Source organism: Fistularia commersonii, chromosome 3, assembly GCF_037954325.1.
Source record: "Fistularia commersonii isolate RoL2024-O1a breed Wild chromosome 3, RoL_Fcom_v1.0, whole genome shotgun sequence".
Taxonomy (NCBI): Eukaryota; Metazoa; Chordata; class Actinopteri; order Syngnathiformes; family Fistulariidae; genus Fistularia; species Fistularia commersonii.
In genome coordinates, this window is record NC_141286.1 from 314,832 (window position 1) to 333,964 (window position 19,133).

Consider the following 19,133-nt stretch of genomic DNA (forward strand, 5'->3'; position numbering starts at 1 on the left):
CTAATGTTCCATAATAGCAGTTGCAGCAACTTAAAGGAGACACTATTGTATTTAATGCCAATCAAAAAACAAAATAATAATTGAGAAAATATTCAATAATGATTTAAATAAAAGAAAAACATGGTTGAGAACAGAATTTTGCTGGCTGAGGCTCAGGCACTTTCAGCTGACCAGGACACTGACCAATAATGCTACAATCGTATGTTTTTTTTTTGTTTTTTTTTTTACAAAGGTCACCTCTGTGGGCTCAAAAAAAGACAAATTTACTTTACAAACTGTGTTACTCTATATGCCTTGTGGCCTGAGGGGATGCACAAATCAAATGTATCCATTGAAAAATGTATAACACGTAAATAGAAAAGAGTTTTGCAGTACATCTGGAAGATATGGTTATTCCCACTGCTATCTGATGGGCATGATGGGCAAATCAATTACATTTTAATTGCATTTCAATATTTGACACAAGAAAAAGGTTTGATGATGAAATCAGCACAGATAAGCTCAGACTTCAACAGCTTATTTTCCCACGAGTCTCCTTCATAGACCAATCGATGAGCGCAGGATAACCATTTGTGGCTCTCTAGTTTAACTTGTTTAACTTTCCTTTCATCGTCGTACAGCTGCTCGATTTGTTTTGACTTGGTCTTTCCTGACAGCATCAGCTGAATCAATTAGCATTCCCTTATGTAACCCTCTTCGACCGCAAGGAGTTGCCTACGGTCTACAGCAATCTACCTGTCCAAGGGAATCGGACAATTTATCCGAAGCCAACTTAGACATTTTAGAATTTGAGCACCGCTGAGTGTTGACTGACAGCACTCTGCTCACTTCACGGTCGATCGTGTTTTGTGTGATATCTTTGGTAAAGGAGGGTGGAGGTGCTCCTGTCAAACTCTGTCCTGCATTTTTGTTTATACTTAAATCAAGAAGTTTCAAATACCTAGATCTCCATCGTACCAGTTTAGTCTCCTCTGCCTTGTCCATCATGCTAATACATACTGCATGCGGCTGTTGTCTGTATGCCTGAAACTAGTGAACTGAGAAGAGTTCTGCAGTGCTAATAAAAGTGGGATTCAAATGTGTTAATTTGAATGTGTTTTTTTTGTTATTGATTATTTGATTGTGGACACAAGCACTGTGCTGGCAAAATGACACACCTTATCTTTCTGGGACCAGAGTGGGGGCTCAAGCAGACCCTGTGGTAGGAGTCCAGCTTCCAGACATGACAGGAAGGCCAGGAGATGACCACCTGGCGGGAACTGGAGAGGCGGCCGCTGAATGCCATCCTGACTGACTAGAACCAGTGTGCCACCACAGTCAGCTAAAATATAGTATGAAGTTCACAAAATGTGTGCAATGATCAGATATTAAGACAAAAATGATGAACATTTCATACATTTTCTTTTTTTTTTCTGTTAATAGATACATTCAGAACTAATCAAGGTGCTATAATTCTCTCTCTCACACACACACACACACACACACACACACACACACACACACACACACACACACACACACACACACACACACACACACACAAAGAAATGAGTGTACTTACGCCTTTGATGACAGTGAATGCAGACTATTTGGCGTAGAGGAACTGTCAGTGCATAGTCCCAGTAGATGCTAACAGCGATCAAAACAGTTAGACAAGAATGTTAGAAAACATGAAGTTTCTCTGGAAATAACTGCATTTCGAATCAATTCCATTAAAATCTTGGGCTGTTAAGATACCTTTTCTCTAAGTCACAGTCGCCCAGTGTCCCATTGATGAGCTGATTGGGTGTCCATTTGAGGGTGAGGATATCCCCTGTCTGATGGAGTGACAAGTAGCCTCTCAATGCTTCCATGTCCTTCTTCTACCATTTAAGAGAGAGAACACAATATAAGACTTAAAAAAACAAATCCAGTGTCTTGAGGAAACAATAGTTATTGACACGTGATGCTTTTTATTTATCAATCTCACAAAGTTTTAAGCTATAAAATGATCCTATAACAGGCATTATGTGCATGGTGCCCTGATGTTCTCAATCTTGATGGCTCACAGGACTCAGTTTTACCAAATGGAAGTTAAATGTCCTACTACATTTATTTACCTCAATAGCTATTGTATTGTTTAGTCATTGCCATTGTAGGCATATAAAACTATCCCCCTGGTCAAGGCATTCTCTGCTTTGCCTTTCTCACTCTCCCCACAATCACCTTTGAGCTATTACAGTATATATATACTATATATACGTATATATATATATATATATATATATATATATATAGTATATATATAGCTAAGGGATGGGTAAGGTACTGTATGTAGAAGCTTATCACAAAATTTGAATTCAGTTTTACCGGTTGAACCTGGACGTTGTTCTTGCCATAGAGAAGGTGTGTTCTGGAGTTTTGGTGCAGAGACTCCACATATTCACGTGCAGAGGTTTCAAATCTCTCCTCTAACATGCTGCCCCTGGGCTGCCTTTTCCGAATCTAGAAAAGAAACACCATTAATTGAAGTTCATAGGTCCCTTTTCACTACTTTTCATTTGCATCATGACCCCAATTCCTCCTCACCCAACTGATCATGGTAAAACGGTAACATAGATGGTGTTGTTGACATAAGAAAGTTCAAGAAAGTCTATTTTAATACATATTTATGTAAATAAGCATGATTATAATGCTGAGATCTAACTGTTATTTTGATTTGACTGTAGACCTTTATTACATTCCATTCCAGTCATTTGGCAGACGCTTTTATCATAAGGGACTTACAAAAGGTGCATTTCAGTCACCGAAGATCCAAAGTACCAGTAGTCGGAAGTCAGAAGTGACCTCTCAACCAAATAGCCATCTCAGAACCATAAACATTCATTTCTTTTTTCTTTTTTTCCCAGGGGGGGGCTACGTGCGATTAGTGCGGTAGTGCATGGTGAGGAGGTATGCTTTCAGGTATATCTCATGTAGCTTAACGGCCTTAAAACCCAGTCACCGCTTCAATTAGACAGCAACACTTACGGAGCACTGAAGTTGTAAAGTAACCTGGACACTCACGCCCAAAGTCGGCCTGTGGCTGGCTGAGGTATCCTGGCTCCTGTGGGCACCGTGAATACGGTGGCGCTGAATCAGCTCATTGGCTGTGGGATCTGTGCAGAAAGTGTCCGACGTTTTCACTTTGGTGTATTCCAGGGCACAGGGTCCAACTTGGGAGAAAGAGAGAGAGAGGACAAGAAGAGAAAAAATGTTGAGTTAAAGTCAGGTGGACATCGGATTAGTTTAATAAACATTTATCTGGATGAATGATGCATGGCAGACTTCCAGCGATCATTTACACCTGAGGATTTCTACTGAGTAAATGTAAATGGAGGTTAAAGGACAACACGACTTTTTTCAGTGATTGGTGTCGGCTTTATGTGACCAAAATCAATCCTCCGCGTCAGCTGCCAGGCATGTCGATTGCAGAAAACACACTTTGTTTTGAAGAACACTTTGTCCAGAGCAATATTTCTGCCCATTTTTTTCTTCTCATACAAAACATTGGGCATGAAAGCCATGACACCCAATTTACAGATGGCTAGATTTTTAAGAAAAAAATTTGGCGCTTCCTGGAATTGTGAATCTCATTTTGTATTCTTGACTTGATTTTCTTCACTTCAAGACATTTCACCCCTCATCCAAGAGGTTTCTTCTAATGGCCTGTGGGGAGTTGCCAAACTTAGCTGCCGGGGTTGGGGTGGGTCTAAGTTAGCATGGCTTGATATGCAAATGGGGAGGTGATCAGTAGAAACTAGGTCAAAGGCGGTTGTTTGGCCGAAACGGGGTTTCGTTAAGTGACAACAAAGGTACATTTGGATTAGAATCTGCAAAGGTGAAGGCAACCTTCTCAGAATGTGAAACAAAGGAGTGAAACCTGTTGGATCCCACAGACTGAGACCCGGGTGAGAATCACCGGGGACTGTTTCTGCCCGGGTTGTTTGGAGAGTCCAGGTGGGCCCGGTCCTTGGTGCTTAATCGTCTCGGTATCGATCCAAGTACGCTGATGCATGTAGGTGGTACTCAAGAGGGTGGTGTGAGTCAAAGAGTAAATTCTGGTCGGTTGCGTTGGTTTCCTGTAAATCTTGATGTCCAGGCTCCTGTCCTGTTGGATGTGAACACAACAGTCCAGGAAGGGGGTAGTTTTGTCATCACCGACATCCTCCCTTGTGAATTTGATGTAGGTGTTTATCACGTTGAGGTGATAGGTGAACGCTTCCACCTCATTCTTCTTGATCTTGACCCATGTGACCCCCTTGTATTGGAAATAAGTGGTCTGTAGACGGAGGTCCATTTAGGTGTAGATGTGGGCCGTGGTAAGTTTTGTTCTATTCACTAATGTCTTGCCCTTTATGAGGCATCTCCTCACTGCTGTGACTTCATCCGATGTGTTGGATACATGGATACAAAGTCCTGTGAATTCTGGGTATGGTGTGTAGTGTTGCCAACCAAAGGTGCTAGAATCTTTGCCACGTGCTAGCAATTGCTGTAGGTGACAGATTTGATGCTGCTGACGATAGGTCCGAGAGTAAGGACGATAATAAAGTGGCTTGTGTATGGCCACATCCTCTTCAATTTGCTGTAGATAGCTGACCACGTTCTTCTTGTATGTGTTGGTCAGGTTCCATTTCAGGGTTTCATAGGTTGTTGTGTCCAACATTGTTTCTATCTAGAACCGTTTTTGTCAGTTGGGAGGTGATGCTCTTCTCCTGAAGTGAGGAAAGTGCCGTCTTCTTGTCGGGTGTCAGATTGGACGGGGGATGTTTGGCACTGGAAGGGGTTTCAACACCATATACCGGTACATCTCAAACTTCACAACACCCTGAGGCAAAGACTGGTGCCCCGCAGGCACAAAACAACCAGGCATTAGATAGAAAATGTGGTGTCTACTGTCCACTTAGCAAGTTATATTTTGAGTCAGGTATTTGATTTGCCCAGTGCATTTACCCTTGGTGCCAAGTTGTTCTCTCTTTATACTGACTTAGCAAGTTTTGTTTTTGGGATATGGTGACAATTTGATCTGGGTTTTCTGGTCATAAAACATTTTACAGGAATCTCTCCCCTGCATTTTGGCCTGATCCACCATCGCCTAGTGGTGTCACACACAAAACTGTACATCCCCACCAAATCCATCAGCCCTGTCAGTCTCTGCAACACCAAAAACTGCCTGACTGATATCAAAACCTGAATGGACAATAACATCTTGAAACCCCCCAAAAACAAAAACAGAACTCATCACTTGGCATAGTGTTCTCCTACCCTCTGACCAGGACATCCTTCTCTTCATAGAATGACACAATGTCAATCTGTCTGCATGATGAAAACCTTAGAGCATGTTAAGATAGAAAGTTTTCTCTCCATTATAAATGGAAACCACAGCAGCCATGGCACTTAATGTCGCTACAATGGCTCAGCCATTCAGCACCTCCATGATCATGCCAGAGTGAATGTCCTCTGTTCCATGTCTTTCTAAGGAAAAGCTTGAAGAGGCACTTTGAGACACACAAACTGACAGCACCTTGACTGGCAAGGAGTAAAATGAAAAACAGGCACCACATGCCGACACCGATCCTGTAAAACTTACAACTATGCTAGAAGAGAGATTATGATGAAGATTAAAAATGTATCTTGATAATGTATGCACTTCCTCTGAACGTCCTCCGTCCTCCTCATTTAGCCCCAAAACAAAATGGCTTTTTTTAAAAATGATCACAAATTGTAAATAACTCCTCCTCAACAGAGGCTTATCAGTTTTAAGACCATTATAAGGAGGATATGCTGCATTTAATGTTTTTATCATCTTTCAAGGTACTTGTTCACATGACTTCACATACTTTTTTTTTTCCAGTGTTGCTTAAGCTTTGAAAATACATTTGAGATACGTTTACACCAATAGGCTGTGCTTTGATATGTGCACTATCATATAATCGCTCTACGTTTACAGTCACGTTAGAAGGCAGAATCTGTCACCAAAAGAAAGAGGAGAAAAGTGTTTTGTACTTACCCAGTAGGGCTGCCAAAATGGGCCCAAACACAGAGTCATGCATCAGAGCTTGTGTCTCGTAGTATTTACTGTAGAGAAGGGAAGAAAAGGTGAATCAAAGGAAGAAACCTTTCAATGCCATGAAAACAGATTCCCTTAAAACAATCTTCAAATGAATCCAACAGATGCTTTTAAAGAGGTGCGCAAGTCAGCATAAGTACGGTAAATTGAAATGGAAAAACAAATCACGTTATTAACCGAGTCAAATCAAAGATGTAATGCATATACAGCATATACATAGTGCACGGTGTGTGAGCTAAGAGACAATGAAATCTGATTAACATGTGGGTGTTTTGTTTATTTGTTATACAACACACCAATTGCACCAAACAAGCTGACTGTTTCGTAATTCAACTGTATTTGTCGAGTGTAACGTTAAACGTTAACAATTTGTTGTTAAAGCATCTCCTAAATCACAACACATTACGCGTGAATCTTTTGCCACATTCTTTTTTTAAATGAATCTTGACAGCGAATCCTGAATTGACTTTCCCATTTTGGTTATATCTTATTTGAGTTCTTAAACATTCACAACAGTAGGAAATACTCCAGATTATACCCTTTGAATTATTGTTAAATATTCTATGCATCCCTAATCTATCCTCTGATCCCTGACTCTTTCCTCTGACCAATTCTGGGGTAGATAAAATTAGGCATACACAAGTAGCGTTAAATAATATCCACAGATGTAAAACCTTTTCTGTCACTTTCCATAATGCACAAGCGTGTAATAACAAAATTCTCATTTTCCAAATGGATTTTTCTTTTTCAACTTGTGATTCAAATAAGGTTACATGCATGGCAGCATGAAGTGGTTTGCCTTCGATTTTGCATCCTTGCGTTCTGGCGTTCAGTCACAAGACGGATCATAAGCTTCATATCTTTGTGAGGACACGACAAGATCTCATCAAGTCATATTTAAATAGAATGATGTTCATCAGTCAGCTACAATGATATGTCAAAGCCTGATTTGTATCACCTGGAGTTGTCCACAATGTACTGCACTATCTTGTCCAGAACTTTCTCCAAGAGCGCTGTCCTGACCCAGATGTGCTTGATGGCCTGGGCAGAGAGAGGCTGAAGGGAATGGTTGGTGGAGGAGCCTTGCCTGCTCTGAGGCTCATGTGAGATCATCTGAATTCTCCTGCAGTAACAAAACACGAAGCACAACCGTGAACCATCATTACGACTGTCTTTCCATGGATTGTTCAGAAGATAAATATTGTTTGGACTAAATTTTAGGATATTGATTTGGACAAAACATTAAATATCCTTCTCCCCTGACATTACAAATAATGTCCTGCACACTGCCTTATGATGGTGTTTTCTCTTTTCTGCTCCACCTTGTTGAAGCAGGACGCCAGGGTGTAGCGTCCTGAATGCAACCTTTTTACAGCCTGAACCTGCTTGAAACTCAACAACATTCGGCCTGACCAGTCCGGTGTGCTCGTTGGACTTCATGATGCTGTTTGCTCTGCAGTATTCTCCTAATTAACCTCTGAGACGTCACCGAACGACTGGATCTGTTCTGAGATTGCATTACACACAGGTGGACTCGATTCAGCCGTGATGTCAACGTTCGATCATTTAGGAATCATCAGGCAACTTCTGGAGGCAATCTGTTGCACTCAGAGAAAAGGGGACTGAGCGCTTTCACACACCTTGCTTTGCACTTTTTTTATTTGTAAAAAAACGATTAAAACCTTGTATAACTTTTGTATGCCACTCAGTGTTGTATGTTTTTATCTTTCACATAACATTATTATCAAAAATATTTATGTTGTGGTCGTAACATGGCGAATTGTGAAAAAAGTTCAAGGGGTATGAATACATTTGCGAGCCACTCTATATATCTATACATCTATATAGATGTATAGATATATATACCATCAGTGCTGATAACCAACGGTGGAAATTGATAAATTGTGGAAAATGTTGGTTGAAGAAAGAGAGGAGGACGGCATGTTTGTAAGCAGATACGTTTTCTTCTTCTTCTTCTTTTCAGCTTTTTCCTTCAGGAGTCGCTATATCAAATAAACCTCCTCCATTTTCTGTATCCTCTTCTCTCACACCAACTAACTTCACCTCATCTTTCACTACGTCCATAAATCTTCTCTTTGGTCTTCCTCCAGACCTCCAGCCTGGCAGCTCCAATCCCAGGATCCTTCTACCAATATAAGTATTCACTGTTCCTCCACTCTTCATGACCCAACCATCTCAGTCTACCTTTTCTGATCTCATATCTGAAACATCTAGCATGTGCCGTCCCTCCGATGGGCTCATACCTGATCCTACCCACCCTGGTCAGACCCAAAGAGAACCTCAACATCCTCATCTATGCGACCTCGAGCTCTGCTTCCGTTTTTTTTTCCTCAATGTCGCCGTCGTCAAACCGCAAAGCATCACAGTTCTCACACTGTTCTCACCGCTGTCAAGAACACGTTTCCTTTCAGAGCGGAAAAAGAAGAACACAGGTAAACGAGATGTAGCATAAACGATGTCAGGGATTTCAGTGACTGCAAAGTAGTGGTAGGTGAGAGTGCAGACGGACAGCACAGGATGGCGGTTTGCAGGACGACTCTGGTGGCAAGAAAAAGGACAAAGGTAGAACAAAGAACAAAGTGGTGGAAGGTGCAAAAGGAGAAATGTTGTGTAAGTATCAGGGAGGAGATGAGAAAGGCCCTGGGGGGTTTGGTCAGCTGCAGCAAATGTAATCAGTGGGACACATTGGAGAGTACTTGGTGGATCACTTGGAGGGAAAGTAAACAGGGAGACTTGGTGGTGAAATGAGGAAGTAGACAGGAGTACAAGAACTTGCGATCCAAGGTGAAGGGAGAGTTTGCGAAGGCCGAACAAAGGTTGTACGATGACTTGTATGGTAGGCTGGCAGTAAAGAAGGAGAAATTGATCCAGATTAAGGAAACAGTGATAGATGGGAAGGATGTGCTGGGGTGACTATGGATAGACAGGGACACGTATTGACAGATACCAGCAGTGTGACTGGAAGATGGAAAGAATATGCTAAGGAGTTGATGAATTGGAAAAAGAGATACAAGAGAGGGATAGGAACAGGGTTAGATGGAGAGGGCTGATTCGCTGTGGTGAATATCTGGTGAAAAGGGAAAGAAGAAGAAGAGACACGAGTAGAAGAGGCGACAATTGTGAAGCAAAATGGAGCAGAGATTAGTAAAGGTAAAGTGTGGAGGACACTGGAGACGATGAGGAGCGGAAAGGCAGTTGGTCCTGATGATCTACTATTGGAAGTATGGAAGTGTCGAGGAGAGGCAGCAGGAGAGTTTCTGGTTCAATTATTCAACAGGTTATTCCAATCTGACATCCTGGTCAATTGCACAAAAGTCTGAAGGGGAGATCTGAGAGGCTGAGCCAGCTCAAAATATTCCATACCAAGTCCCTGCTAGATGGTCTTTTTCCCAGACTGAACCAGTAAACAGCGGGGACGTAAACCACGCTCCCAGTTCCAGTTCTAGTTCCAGTTACCCCAAACACCCAGAAGGGACTCCCTGAAACAAATCAGTCTCTCACTGGAGGCTTGAGCAGCCTGCCGGAACGACTGCATCGTCCCCCGGGCAAAACAGTAGGGGAGGTCAGCAGCTCACGGTCCACATAACCCAGGAAAGAACGACCTTCCGGCAGGAGCCAGAAATGACGGGTTGCCGGGTTCAGAGCCTGCAACTCCAGGTCAAAAATGCCGTGCTTGCGCTCGCTACCTTGCAACCAGCTATTCAACCACGGCCCCCACAGCTATGTTAGACGCTTTGATTATCAAAGCGACGGACGCCATGGCTGTGTGATGGTCGAGGAGGCCTGCGTTAGCCAGGGCGTGCTTAGCCCCGTCAAAAGCTTGGGCACATTTGGGAGTCCAGTCAACAGGGTTGTCTGCCTTCTTGAACCACAGAGCCCTGAAAAGTGGCTGAAGGTGGCATGCAGAAAGAGGGAGAAAACAACCATTTCTCACAATAATTATCAACCATGATTTAACAAGGTAGAAAACAGACAAATATCAATATGCAGCACTTTATTTCTATAAATATCTGCAACCATTTGCATTTTCAAATGATCACTGAGTGAGTCTTCCGACTCTTGAGTGAGTCTTGCCGATGTGCATGAGTGAGGCGTGTTCTGTGTTTGTTCTTGATCGTGTCAGAAAAGGCTGCTTTGCAAAGATGAGTTGAACCAAACAGGCTGGCAACCTTCATAGGTGCTGTGCATCCACACTGTACCTTTCTTTGGCAACAAGGCATCAACAGTTCAGTGCAACCTTACAGGCTTTGAGACCGATGTCACTTTGCAATGTTACAATTTCAATCTTCACCTGGCCAGCAACCAAGTTGAATGTTGCAATTAATTGCTAAGCAATGAGTGTTGAGTCTACATTCATGAAAGGTTTGGAAAGGAGACACACAAATGGCTAAAGGAAAAATACAGCTTCTGCAAAAAACCTTGACTAGTTGTAAAGCATGTTTATCTACCTTTGCCAAATTAGCAATGTGATCATCAATCAGACTAAGAAGATGAGCAACAGGGTTGCACACACACACACACACACACACACACACACACACACACACACACACACACACACACACACACACACACCCCCCCCCCCCCCCCCGGCTGAGCTGGTCAGTACACAGCTAGAGGTGAACTCCTCTCATTCTAAACTCTTTCTTAAACAAACATCAGGCTAAAGACAGAAGGAACAGAGTGCTCCTCTGCTCCTCCACCTGTGTGAGCTGTGGAAAGTCGGCCTGGCAGCTGCACTATCTTTTTTATTTGTTGCAGAACAGAGCAGCCTGGCAGTTGATGTGCACACTGGTGTCTGTGAGCCGCCAAACTGCCCCCGACATGAGCAAGCGTTCATACAAGGCATAAAAGGTGTTGCTTGTCGACACGCCCTGATGCTCGTGTGGTTCAATAACAGCTGACGTGTCTTTGAACCAGCATAGAACTGAATCGACTAGAATGTGGCCTAGAAAGAATTCAATATCTCTGGATATTGGACACGATCTAATCCTTCACTATCTAATGTGAAACATTTTATCTATTTTCAAATATGGTAATTTTCAATTTTCCATCAATGCAACTGTGATTTAAAAAGAAATAGCAACAAAAAAACAGATGCAGCTAATTGGTAAGTAACGCTATGGCGAGCTATTTTCACAGCAGGCCCAGGGGCGACTCATGTGGTTCTTTGCTGGCGGCCCAGTGCCCACGGGCACCAGTTGGGGACACCTTCTCCAGGTGTTGAAGTTGTTGAGGTGGTCAAAAGCACCAAGGTGGCAAGAGCCCAAGGGACGATAACAACTTCCCGGGTGCCTCAGGGCTCTGGATGCTGGAGGACTGTCCTGGTTTACACGCCTCTGCAAAATTGCATGGACATGGAGGACAGTGCCTCTGAACTGGCAAGCCGGGGCTGTAACCCCCTCTCTAAATGGCGAGACCGGAGGTTGTGTTTCAACTAAGGGGGTATCTCACTCCTCAGCCTTCCTGGAAAGATCTTTTTGGGGGAGAGCAGGGTTAGTCAGATAACTGAGCCTCGGATTGAGGAGTAGCAGTGTGCCTTTTGTCATGTTGGCAGACCTGTGGAGCAGCTCCGCGCCCTCCGCAAAGTCTTCCAAGGTGCATGGGAGTTTTCACAACCAGTCAACCGCGTCCCTTGGACAGTCGAATGGAGGTGCTCGAATGGAGTACTGGTTACCAGACACTGTAACATCAGTTCCCTGTGTAACCAGTGTCGGAGCTTGGTGCATCTTCCCTGCAGTTACTCTGATCTGTTTCCGATGACGGTAAGCCTCCGCCGGGTCTGCCTTTTCGTCACCGATCGTGTTCATCACCAAACAAGAAAACAAACAAAAAAATCAGTTACTTTCAATAGTTTGTTTTCTTGTTTGGTTTGTGTTTTTTATGACACTAATTGAGTTATTGATTCTTCTTCTTCTCCTTTGGGCTTTTCCCTTCAGGGGTCGCCACGGCAAATCCACCTTCTCCATCTAACCCTATTCTCTGGATCCTCCTCTCTCACACCAACTACTTTCATATCCTCGGGCACTTAAATCCTTAAATCTTCTCCTTGGTCTTTCTCGAGAGCTCCTGCCTGGCAGCTCCAATTCCAGCATCCATATACTGATATATTCGCTATTCCTCCTCTGTACATGACCCAACCATCTCAGTCTGGCTTCTCTGAGCTTCACTCCAATATTGAGTTATTGATTAATGGATAGATAATATAGTAATTCTTTGAAAACATTATGATGGATGGTGGTGGGACTCAAAATTCAAATTGACATTTAGTTCACTGCTTAAATACCCCAATATTTATTTATTCATATTTCTGGAAATGTCCTTGAGCGGTAGAGCGACTGTCCTTGGAACCCAACATTCCTGGTTGATTTGATTCCCGGCTCCTCCTATTGGGTCGAAGTGCTGTTGAGTGAGGGGTTACTGAACGCCTAAATGCTTTTTTTAATAAAGCATTAATTATTTATCATAATGATAAATACATGTTGCAGCTGGGTCAATGAAGACCCTAAACAACACAGAAGTACTCACATTTCTATCAGTTCACCAAATAAATCATTTATAATTCTTTTGCATGCTACAAATTAGAGGTGTAATTGTGAGAAAAACACAACGATATTTTCTAGTATTTTTCTAATATTTTCCCATCTAAATACGAATATAAATGTTGGTCTCTCTCAGCACCCCTACTGCACACACGTGATCATCCGGCATCCGAAACTGCTGCTTTTATAAAACATGCCTGATTGTTGATTGCTAATATTTATTTTTCATCTGCTTTTTGGAAAAGTTACTGTAAGAAAAATTGTCTTGATCGTGTTGATAAGGACACTGATAAAAGTCAAAGTGTTCTACACACAAGTTCATACTGAAGAAACAGCTAAAAACTTGCGAAAGATGAATGGATATTTCCAATCAAAAATAGTCTAAAACAATGTAGATATATTGAATGAGGGCGTTCTTATCACTGGTTGGGAAAACAGCAAATAAAGAAATAGCTTGATAAATATTCAAACATGGAACTGGACTGACAAAAAACAATCTTAAACAAGCACTCCAATTCTGTTTCCTCAGCAAAGCCATTCATTTAGTCAATCAGCAGAGACAATATAACACAAGGGGAGGTGGACTGGCAGTTTAGGGGTGCATGACAAACCTGCTGAGATCAGCCTGCTGCTGAAGCTGTTCTTGCACTTTGTGGTAAACATCGCCAGCTGTGTCGTAGACCTTGCCAACCTTTGTGAAGAGTGCTGCAATCTTGTCGCTGGAGAGGAAACCAGCTGCCCGTCTCTTCAGTTGGTGACCAAGGCAGGCTTCTATTGCAGCTGGAGAAAAGGGAGTAAGAGTGGAATTCTTGTAACAGAGAGCAGGATTTCCACTGCAAGATGATACAAATCTTGCAAGCAGGAATAGGAACCTAGATGTCATTCGACGGCATGCACCGCTTGTCATGTCATTTCTGTAAAACAAGTGTCGGTGAACCTTGTGAAAATTCAAATGAAAGAAATTCATTTCAATTCCAATTACATTTCCTGTGTCTGTTGGGTGATAATCCGACTGAATTTGGACATAAACCCATGAATACCATTCAAACAGGAAGTGGTGCAGAAATATGACCTTAGAGAGTCCTCATGAAATCCCAGTTATTGGTGTTGGCAATTACAACACTGTAAACGTCCTCTGAATAGTATTCTTATGACAGACCTGGTTTTGGATCATAGACAATGCAGTTCCAAGGTCGTCTTTTTGATGAACGAATGCACAATTACTGCCAGAAATCAAACATATGTACAAAACTGACTTCATGAAGACACATGAAACGTTTGCCGCAACATTACCGATATGACAAGTATCAGGCCATTTGTAGATCAAAACTGAAAAAGGTTGCTTCTTTTGACCAAATGTGAGCACGTCGGAGTCTAACCTGGACTCTACTTCTCTGCTCCTCTGTTCTCCATCACTCCACCCACCTGATGCTGCTCATGAACAATTAGGGCAAGCATTTACAAACCAGCCTGAAGCTCATCGATCTGATTGTCTCCTTCCTGGTGCTACAGTATTTTTAAGCTCCCATGGTTTTTGTCTTGTTCAACTGTATTCTATGATTACAAACTTGGAAACTTCTGCTTGTGTTTTTTCTTTTCCTGCATGGACCTCAAACAGATTAAACAAACTTGAGACCTGCATGGATTCAAGAAAAAAAAAGAACACAAGCTGTGAGGGTAAACATCTCAGGCCCTTCAAACCAAATGTCCCTTTTGACATTTTGGTCAGCACACCACTGTCTTGTACCCTTTTCCTTTCATTCTGGCTGATGCCCTTTTATCACAAATTACCCCTGACACATTTCCTCACCTGTGTTTGTCATCTCTCTTCTACACTTTCCACTGCTCTAGACTGTTGAATCCAAGTTCTCAAAATCCTCCACCTTCTGTCTTTACACTCAGGCTCACTGTTCCACTTGGATTCCTCTCATTCAAAGACCCCCATTCTGTCCTGCTGCAGCTGCCTTCATTCCTCTTTTCCAGAGCATACCTCTACCTCTTGAGATTTGCCTTCCGCCAGATCACAATGTCGTCTGCAAACATCATGGTCCATGGAGATTCCTGTCTAACCTCATCTGTCAGCCTGTCAATCACAACTATAAAAAAGAAAAGGGCTCAGAGCCGATGGCTGATGTAGTCCCACCTAGAACATCTGTCACACAGCACAACTCCCCACTATCTCACAGCTCGCATACATGTCCTGCACCAGTCGAACATATGTACTTCTCTGGCGATCAAGACTTCCTCATACAGTACTACACTTCCTCTCTTGACCATCTGTAGTATGCTTTTTCTCGATCTACGGAGGCACTATTCTTAAAGGAAATACTGCAACTGAAGTACTCTTTCTAGGCATACAACCATACTTCTGCTCACAAATGCTGTCTTCTGGTCAGATTAGTTTCCACTACTTCCCATAACTTTATTGTAAGACTCATTAGCATTTGTCTATATTACTACAATTCTACACATCTCCCTTATTCCTAAAAATAACACTCCATTTCTCAGGCACACAAGTAACCTCAGTCACCCTTCACTTGCTTTCATTTTCCTCATTCATCAGCTCTTCAAAGTACTCTTTCCATCTGCCATCACTCTTCTGGCACCTGTCAATATATTTCTGTCTTGTTTCCCAAATGTACTGCTTGTCTACAAACCATACAATGCTCTCTGGCTACACTCTCACCTACCACTACTTTGCAGTCACTGGTCTTCACATTACATCGTCTATACAGGATGTAGTCCACCTGTGTGATCGCTGTTGATAACCGAAGAGGAACCGGTGGAAATTGGGCCACTGCAGGTCAAAAACGAGGAGGATGGTGTTTGCAAGCAGACTATAAAACACTCCCCTTTCATCTTCCACCACTTCGTCATGTGCTCTGTCTTTGTCCTCTTCATGTCCTTGTCACCAGATTCATCCTCAACCACCATCCTATGTTGTCTGGCTACACTCTCACCGACCAATACTACATCACTAGTCTTCACATTGCATAGTCCATACAAGATGTAGTCCACCTGTGTCCGCTCTTATGATGTTACCCTATGTGTCCCTGCCTCTTCTGGAACAAAATATTCACTACATCATTTCCATCCTTCTTGCAAAGTCTACCACCAGACTTACCAAACCTGCCCATCACTTCTTTATAACCTCTATTGCCCGCAACAACATGTCCATTCACGTCTGCACCACTCACCACTCGATCACCTCTGGGGATATTCTGCATCACTTCATCTAACTTAGTCCAGAATTTTTCCTTCCTCTTCCACTCACACCCCACCTGTGGGACATAGCCAATAACACTGAGCGTCCCGCCTTCACTTTCTAGCTTCAGACTCACAAGTCTATATCATACTCTCTGCACCTCTTCTACCTACTTACTACTCCTACTTACTCCATATCTCTTCCCGTCAATACCGTGATAGTGCAACCGGCCAGTGAGAAGATTAATGTTTCTGCCGTTGAAATATGACCTCTCATCCATTGTGATTCATGACATCAACATTAGTTTTAAATGGTGAAAATCAAAAAATATACACAAATTCTAGCAGTTGATTGCAAATTCATAAAATTAGTACAACACTGATATTTTTCATTCACTCACTGTCAATAATGCTTAAACTGCTTTCAGGGACACAGTGGGCCAGAAACCTGTCCCAGCTGTCATTGGGTGGTACTGCATATCTCAGAGCTGTTTTAGGTCCATCGGAGGGACGATTATAAAGACATACAACTATAATAGAATATCTTATTGTCAGTCTACAAGTACAACGGAATTAAAAGCGAAATCCATTAAGTGCTTCATTCATTCAACAAAGAGACGAAAAAAAAATAGAAATTTAAAAAAAACAGAGGGCGCGCTCACACACACACACAGACATGCGCACACACACACACACACAGATGCGCGCACACACACACACACACACACACACAGACACAGACACACAGAGACACAGACACACAGAGACACAGACACACACAGACAGACACAGACACACAGACACACAGACACACACACACACACACACACACACACACACACACACACACACACACACACACACGTGTGTGTGTAAATTCCTGTCCTGCCCGATGGCAGCAGCTCAAACACATCGCGAGCCGGGGCCTCGTCGATCAAATGTGCAGTGAAAAGGCTCTAAATTCTTGCCTACGACATAATTTAGAGTGTGTGTGTGGGGCCAAAAAAGTCAGTGCTTTTCAAACGTGCAGACAGCTGTTGTATTCACATTTATAAGTGATCTGTTGCTAAATCCCACCTGTTGGAAACAACCATGCTGATGCATTGTTAGCCTCATTTACATTCAGAAATGCCACCAATTGACCATATATGGTAGCAGCAATCCCTCTAAGAAGGCACCGATGGACTTTCTCTGAAATCATGGCAGAGAGGGCAAAATAGAGCATTTTTCTTCAGCACAGAGAGAGGTTGGACAACTTAATGCAGGTGTGACAAATGAAAGAATTCAATGTGGGACAAGGTAATGGCCACGGTTCATTCTGTTGGAGCAAAGAGCAAGCAGTGTCAGGAATAAAAAAAGAAATGGTGAGACATAAAAGTCATGGGCAAAAACCATGTCACGGCCCACAGACATGAATTATCTTTGACTGGAGGACAAACACCGACCGAGCATTCACATTTACATTTGAGTTGTTCGAACACTCACCAATCAGCCAGCCATCCTAAACAGCTCCTGCTCGGAGGCACACACCCACCCAGTTGTTTTGCAAAATAAATGAGTCGTGCGTTTCCCCAGGTCACCAGGCAACAACGTTTATCAGACATATGTGGATCGCAGATTATTTATGCATCGCTTGGATTAAATCCGTTCCTGTTCTCATCGCTGAATCTAATATGATGATGCTTTTAGCGCGATACGGGTACAATCTACGGCTCCAATGATGCTTGGGAACCCGGCGATGGTGTGAAATCCTTGTTTAATATTAGCTTGTTGGTGACGGCTGTTTTGGAACTTCATGTTGAGGCCAAAGAAATGATCGCATCCAGCACTGCCAGTACAAATCTGCTTACTGACGGCCACTAAGTGCCACGTATGTCTCCAATCTCTCGCTGAAATGTTCCGGAGGCCAAAAACCCCAGGACAGACAGGAGCTGGAGGAGCACTGGGACGCTTTGGTGCATTTTGTCTCTCGTTCCAACATGAGTTGTACATCTCAGATTGAATAAATAAATCACACTTCTGTGCGCGTGCGGTTGATAAAAGAGGCCCCAGGCTGAGACATGTCCAATAAAATGTTCTGAGCCTTTTTAATGCAGCAGTATATATACAATTGACCCGAAGGGAGGCGAGGGCACCTTATGATTTACTGAGCAGAGTTGATCACCTCTGGAGGTCCACCCACTGGGTCACGGTGCTGCTGCAGTAACGTGCACACATACAATAAGTCAGTATGCTCGCTATGGAGCAACTGTATAAGGACACCAGCAGTCTAGCAGCAATATTGTTTTTCTCGAGGACTCTCAAGAAGTGCATTCTCTGCTGGGCCACGTCAAGACAGGTCCTCTTGCATGCAGACTCCCAGGAAGCGGATGTCAACCACCACCTCCACACGGTCCCTGTTGGTGATGAATGGTGAAATATCAGTCTACTTCCCTCTGTATTCAACGATTAGCTCCTTGACTTTTGATGCGAAGCAGGTTGGTCTCACTGTGCCACACCGTCAGCTGCTCCACTTCGGCCATGTAGGCAGACTCATCTTTCCCTGAGATGAGCCACTCTACCAAGGTGTCGTCAGCAAATTTGATGATGGAGATGCTGTAATGGGAGGGGGTGTAGTCTAGGTGTAAAGGGTGTAGCGCAAAGGACTCAGCACACAGCCCTGTGGGGAGCCGGTGGTAAAACTTAGGGCCGTAGATGCATGTGGGGCCACTCTAACTTTTTGTGTGCGACGCGACAGGAGGCTGTACATCCACATGCAGGTGGAGTGCGGAGATCCATGGTCCACCAGCTTTGCCAACAGTCTGAGGGGAAGATAGTGTTAAAGGCCAAACTATAATCCACGAAGAGCATCCACACATTGATCCCTTGCTAGTCCATCTGGGACAGAGCAGCATGGAGGGCTGTGGCGATGGCATCCCCCATAGATCTGTTGACCCGGTAGGAGTCAACAGACCAAGCTTGGTGGGAGGAGTGGGCTGATGTAGCTATGGATAAGTTTTGCAAAACATTACTTGATTATGCAGCTGAGTACTACTTGCCAATAGTCAGTAATACTCGATATGATATGGAGGGAATTTGGGCAGAGGGACAATGGTGGAGGACTTCAGTCAAGGTGGGACGGGGAACAGAAACAGGGACTGGTTGAAGATTCTGGTGAGTATTTCAGCCACTTGGTTCGCATAATCTTTCAGCCCCTGTAAGGTGATGCGATTGGTCCAACCGACTTCCTCAAATTTACAGTACACAGCTTGCGCCTCACCTTGAGTGGGTGACGCTAC

At 43.3% G+C, this 19,133-nt stretch overlaps 1 protein-coding gene across 3 annotated transcripts in view; it reads right to left on the minus strand.

Annotated features, from left to right (window-relative positions):
- Positions 1 to 19,133, minus strand: part of sgsm2 (small G protein signaling modulator 2) — a 64,988-nt gene that overhangs the window by 36,092 nt on the left and 9,763 nt on the right. For 2 of the 3 annotated variants that reach the window (XM_086140724.1, XM_086140705.1), the window contains exons 3-10: positions 13,263 to 13,431; positions 7,047 to 7,211; positions 6,029 to 6,096; positions 3,010 to 3,194; positions 2,350 to 2,484; positions 1,738 to 1,862; positions 1,562 to 1,629; positions 1,158 to 1,321 (exon numbers count right to left, since the gene is read on the minus strand). In XM_086140724.1, coding sequence (XP_085996850.1) covers positions 1,158 to 1,321; positions 1,562 to 1,629; positions 1,738 to 1,862; positions 2,350 to 2,484; positions 3,010 to 3,194; positions 6,029 to 6,096; positions 7,047 to 7,211; positions 13,263 to 13,431 — 1,079 coding nt within the window. The remainder of the gene's footprint in view (positions 1 to 1,157; positions 1,322 to 1,561; positions 1,630 to 1,737; positions 1,863 to 2,349; positions 2,485 to 3,009; positions 3,195 to 6,028; positions 6,097 to 7,046; positions 7,212 to 13,262; positions 13,432 to 19,133) is intronic. The other variant, XM_086140714.1, reaches the window with a different exon arrangement.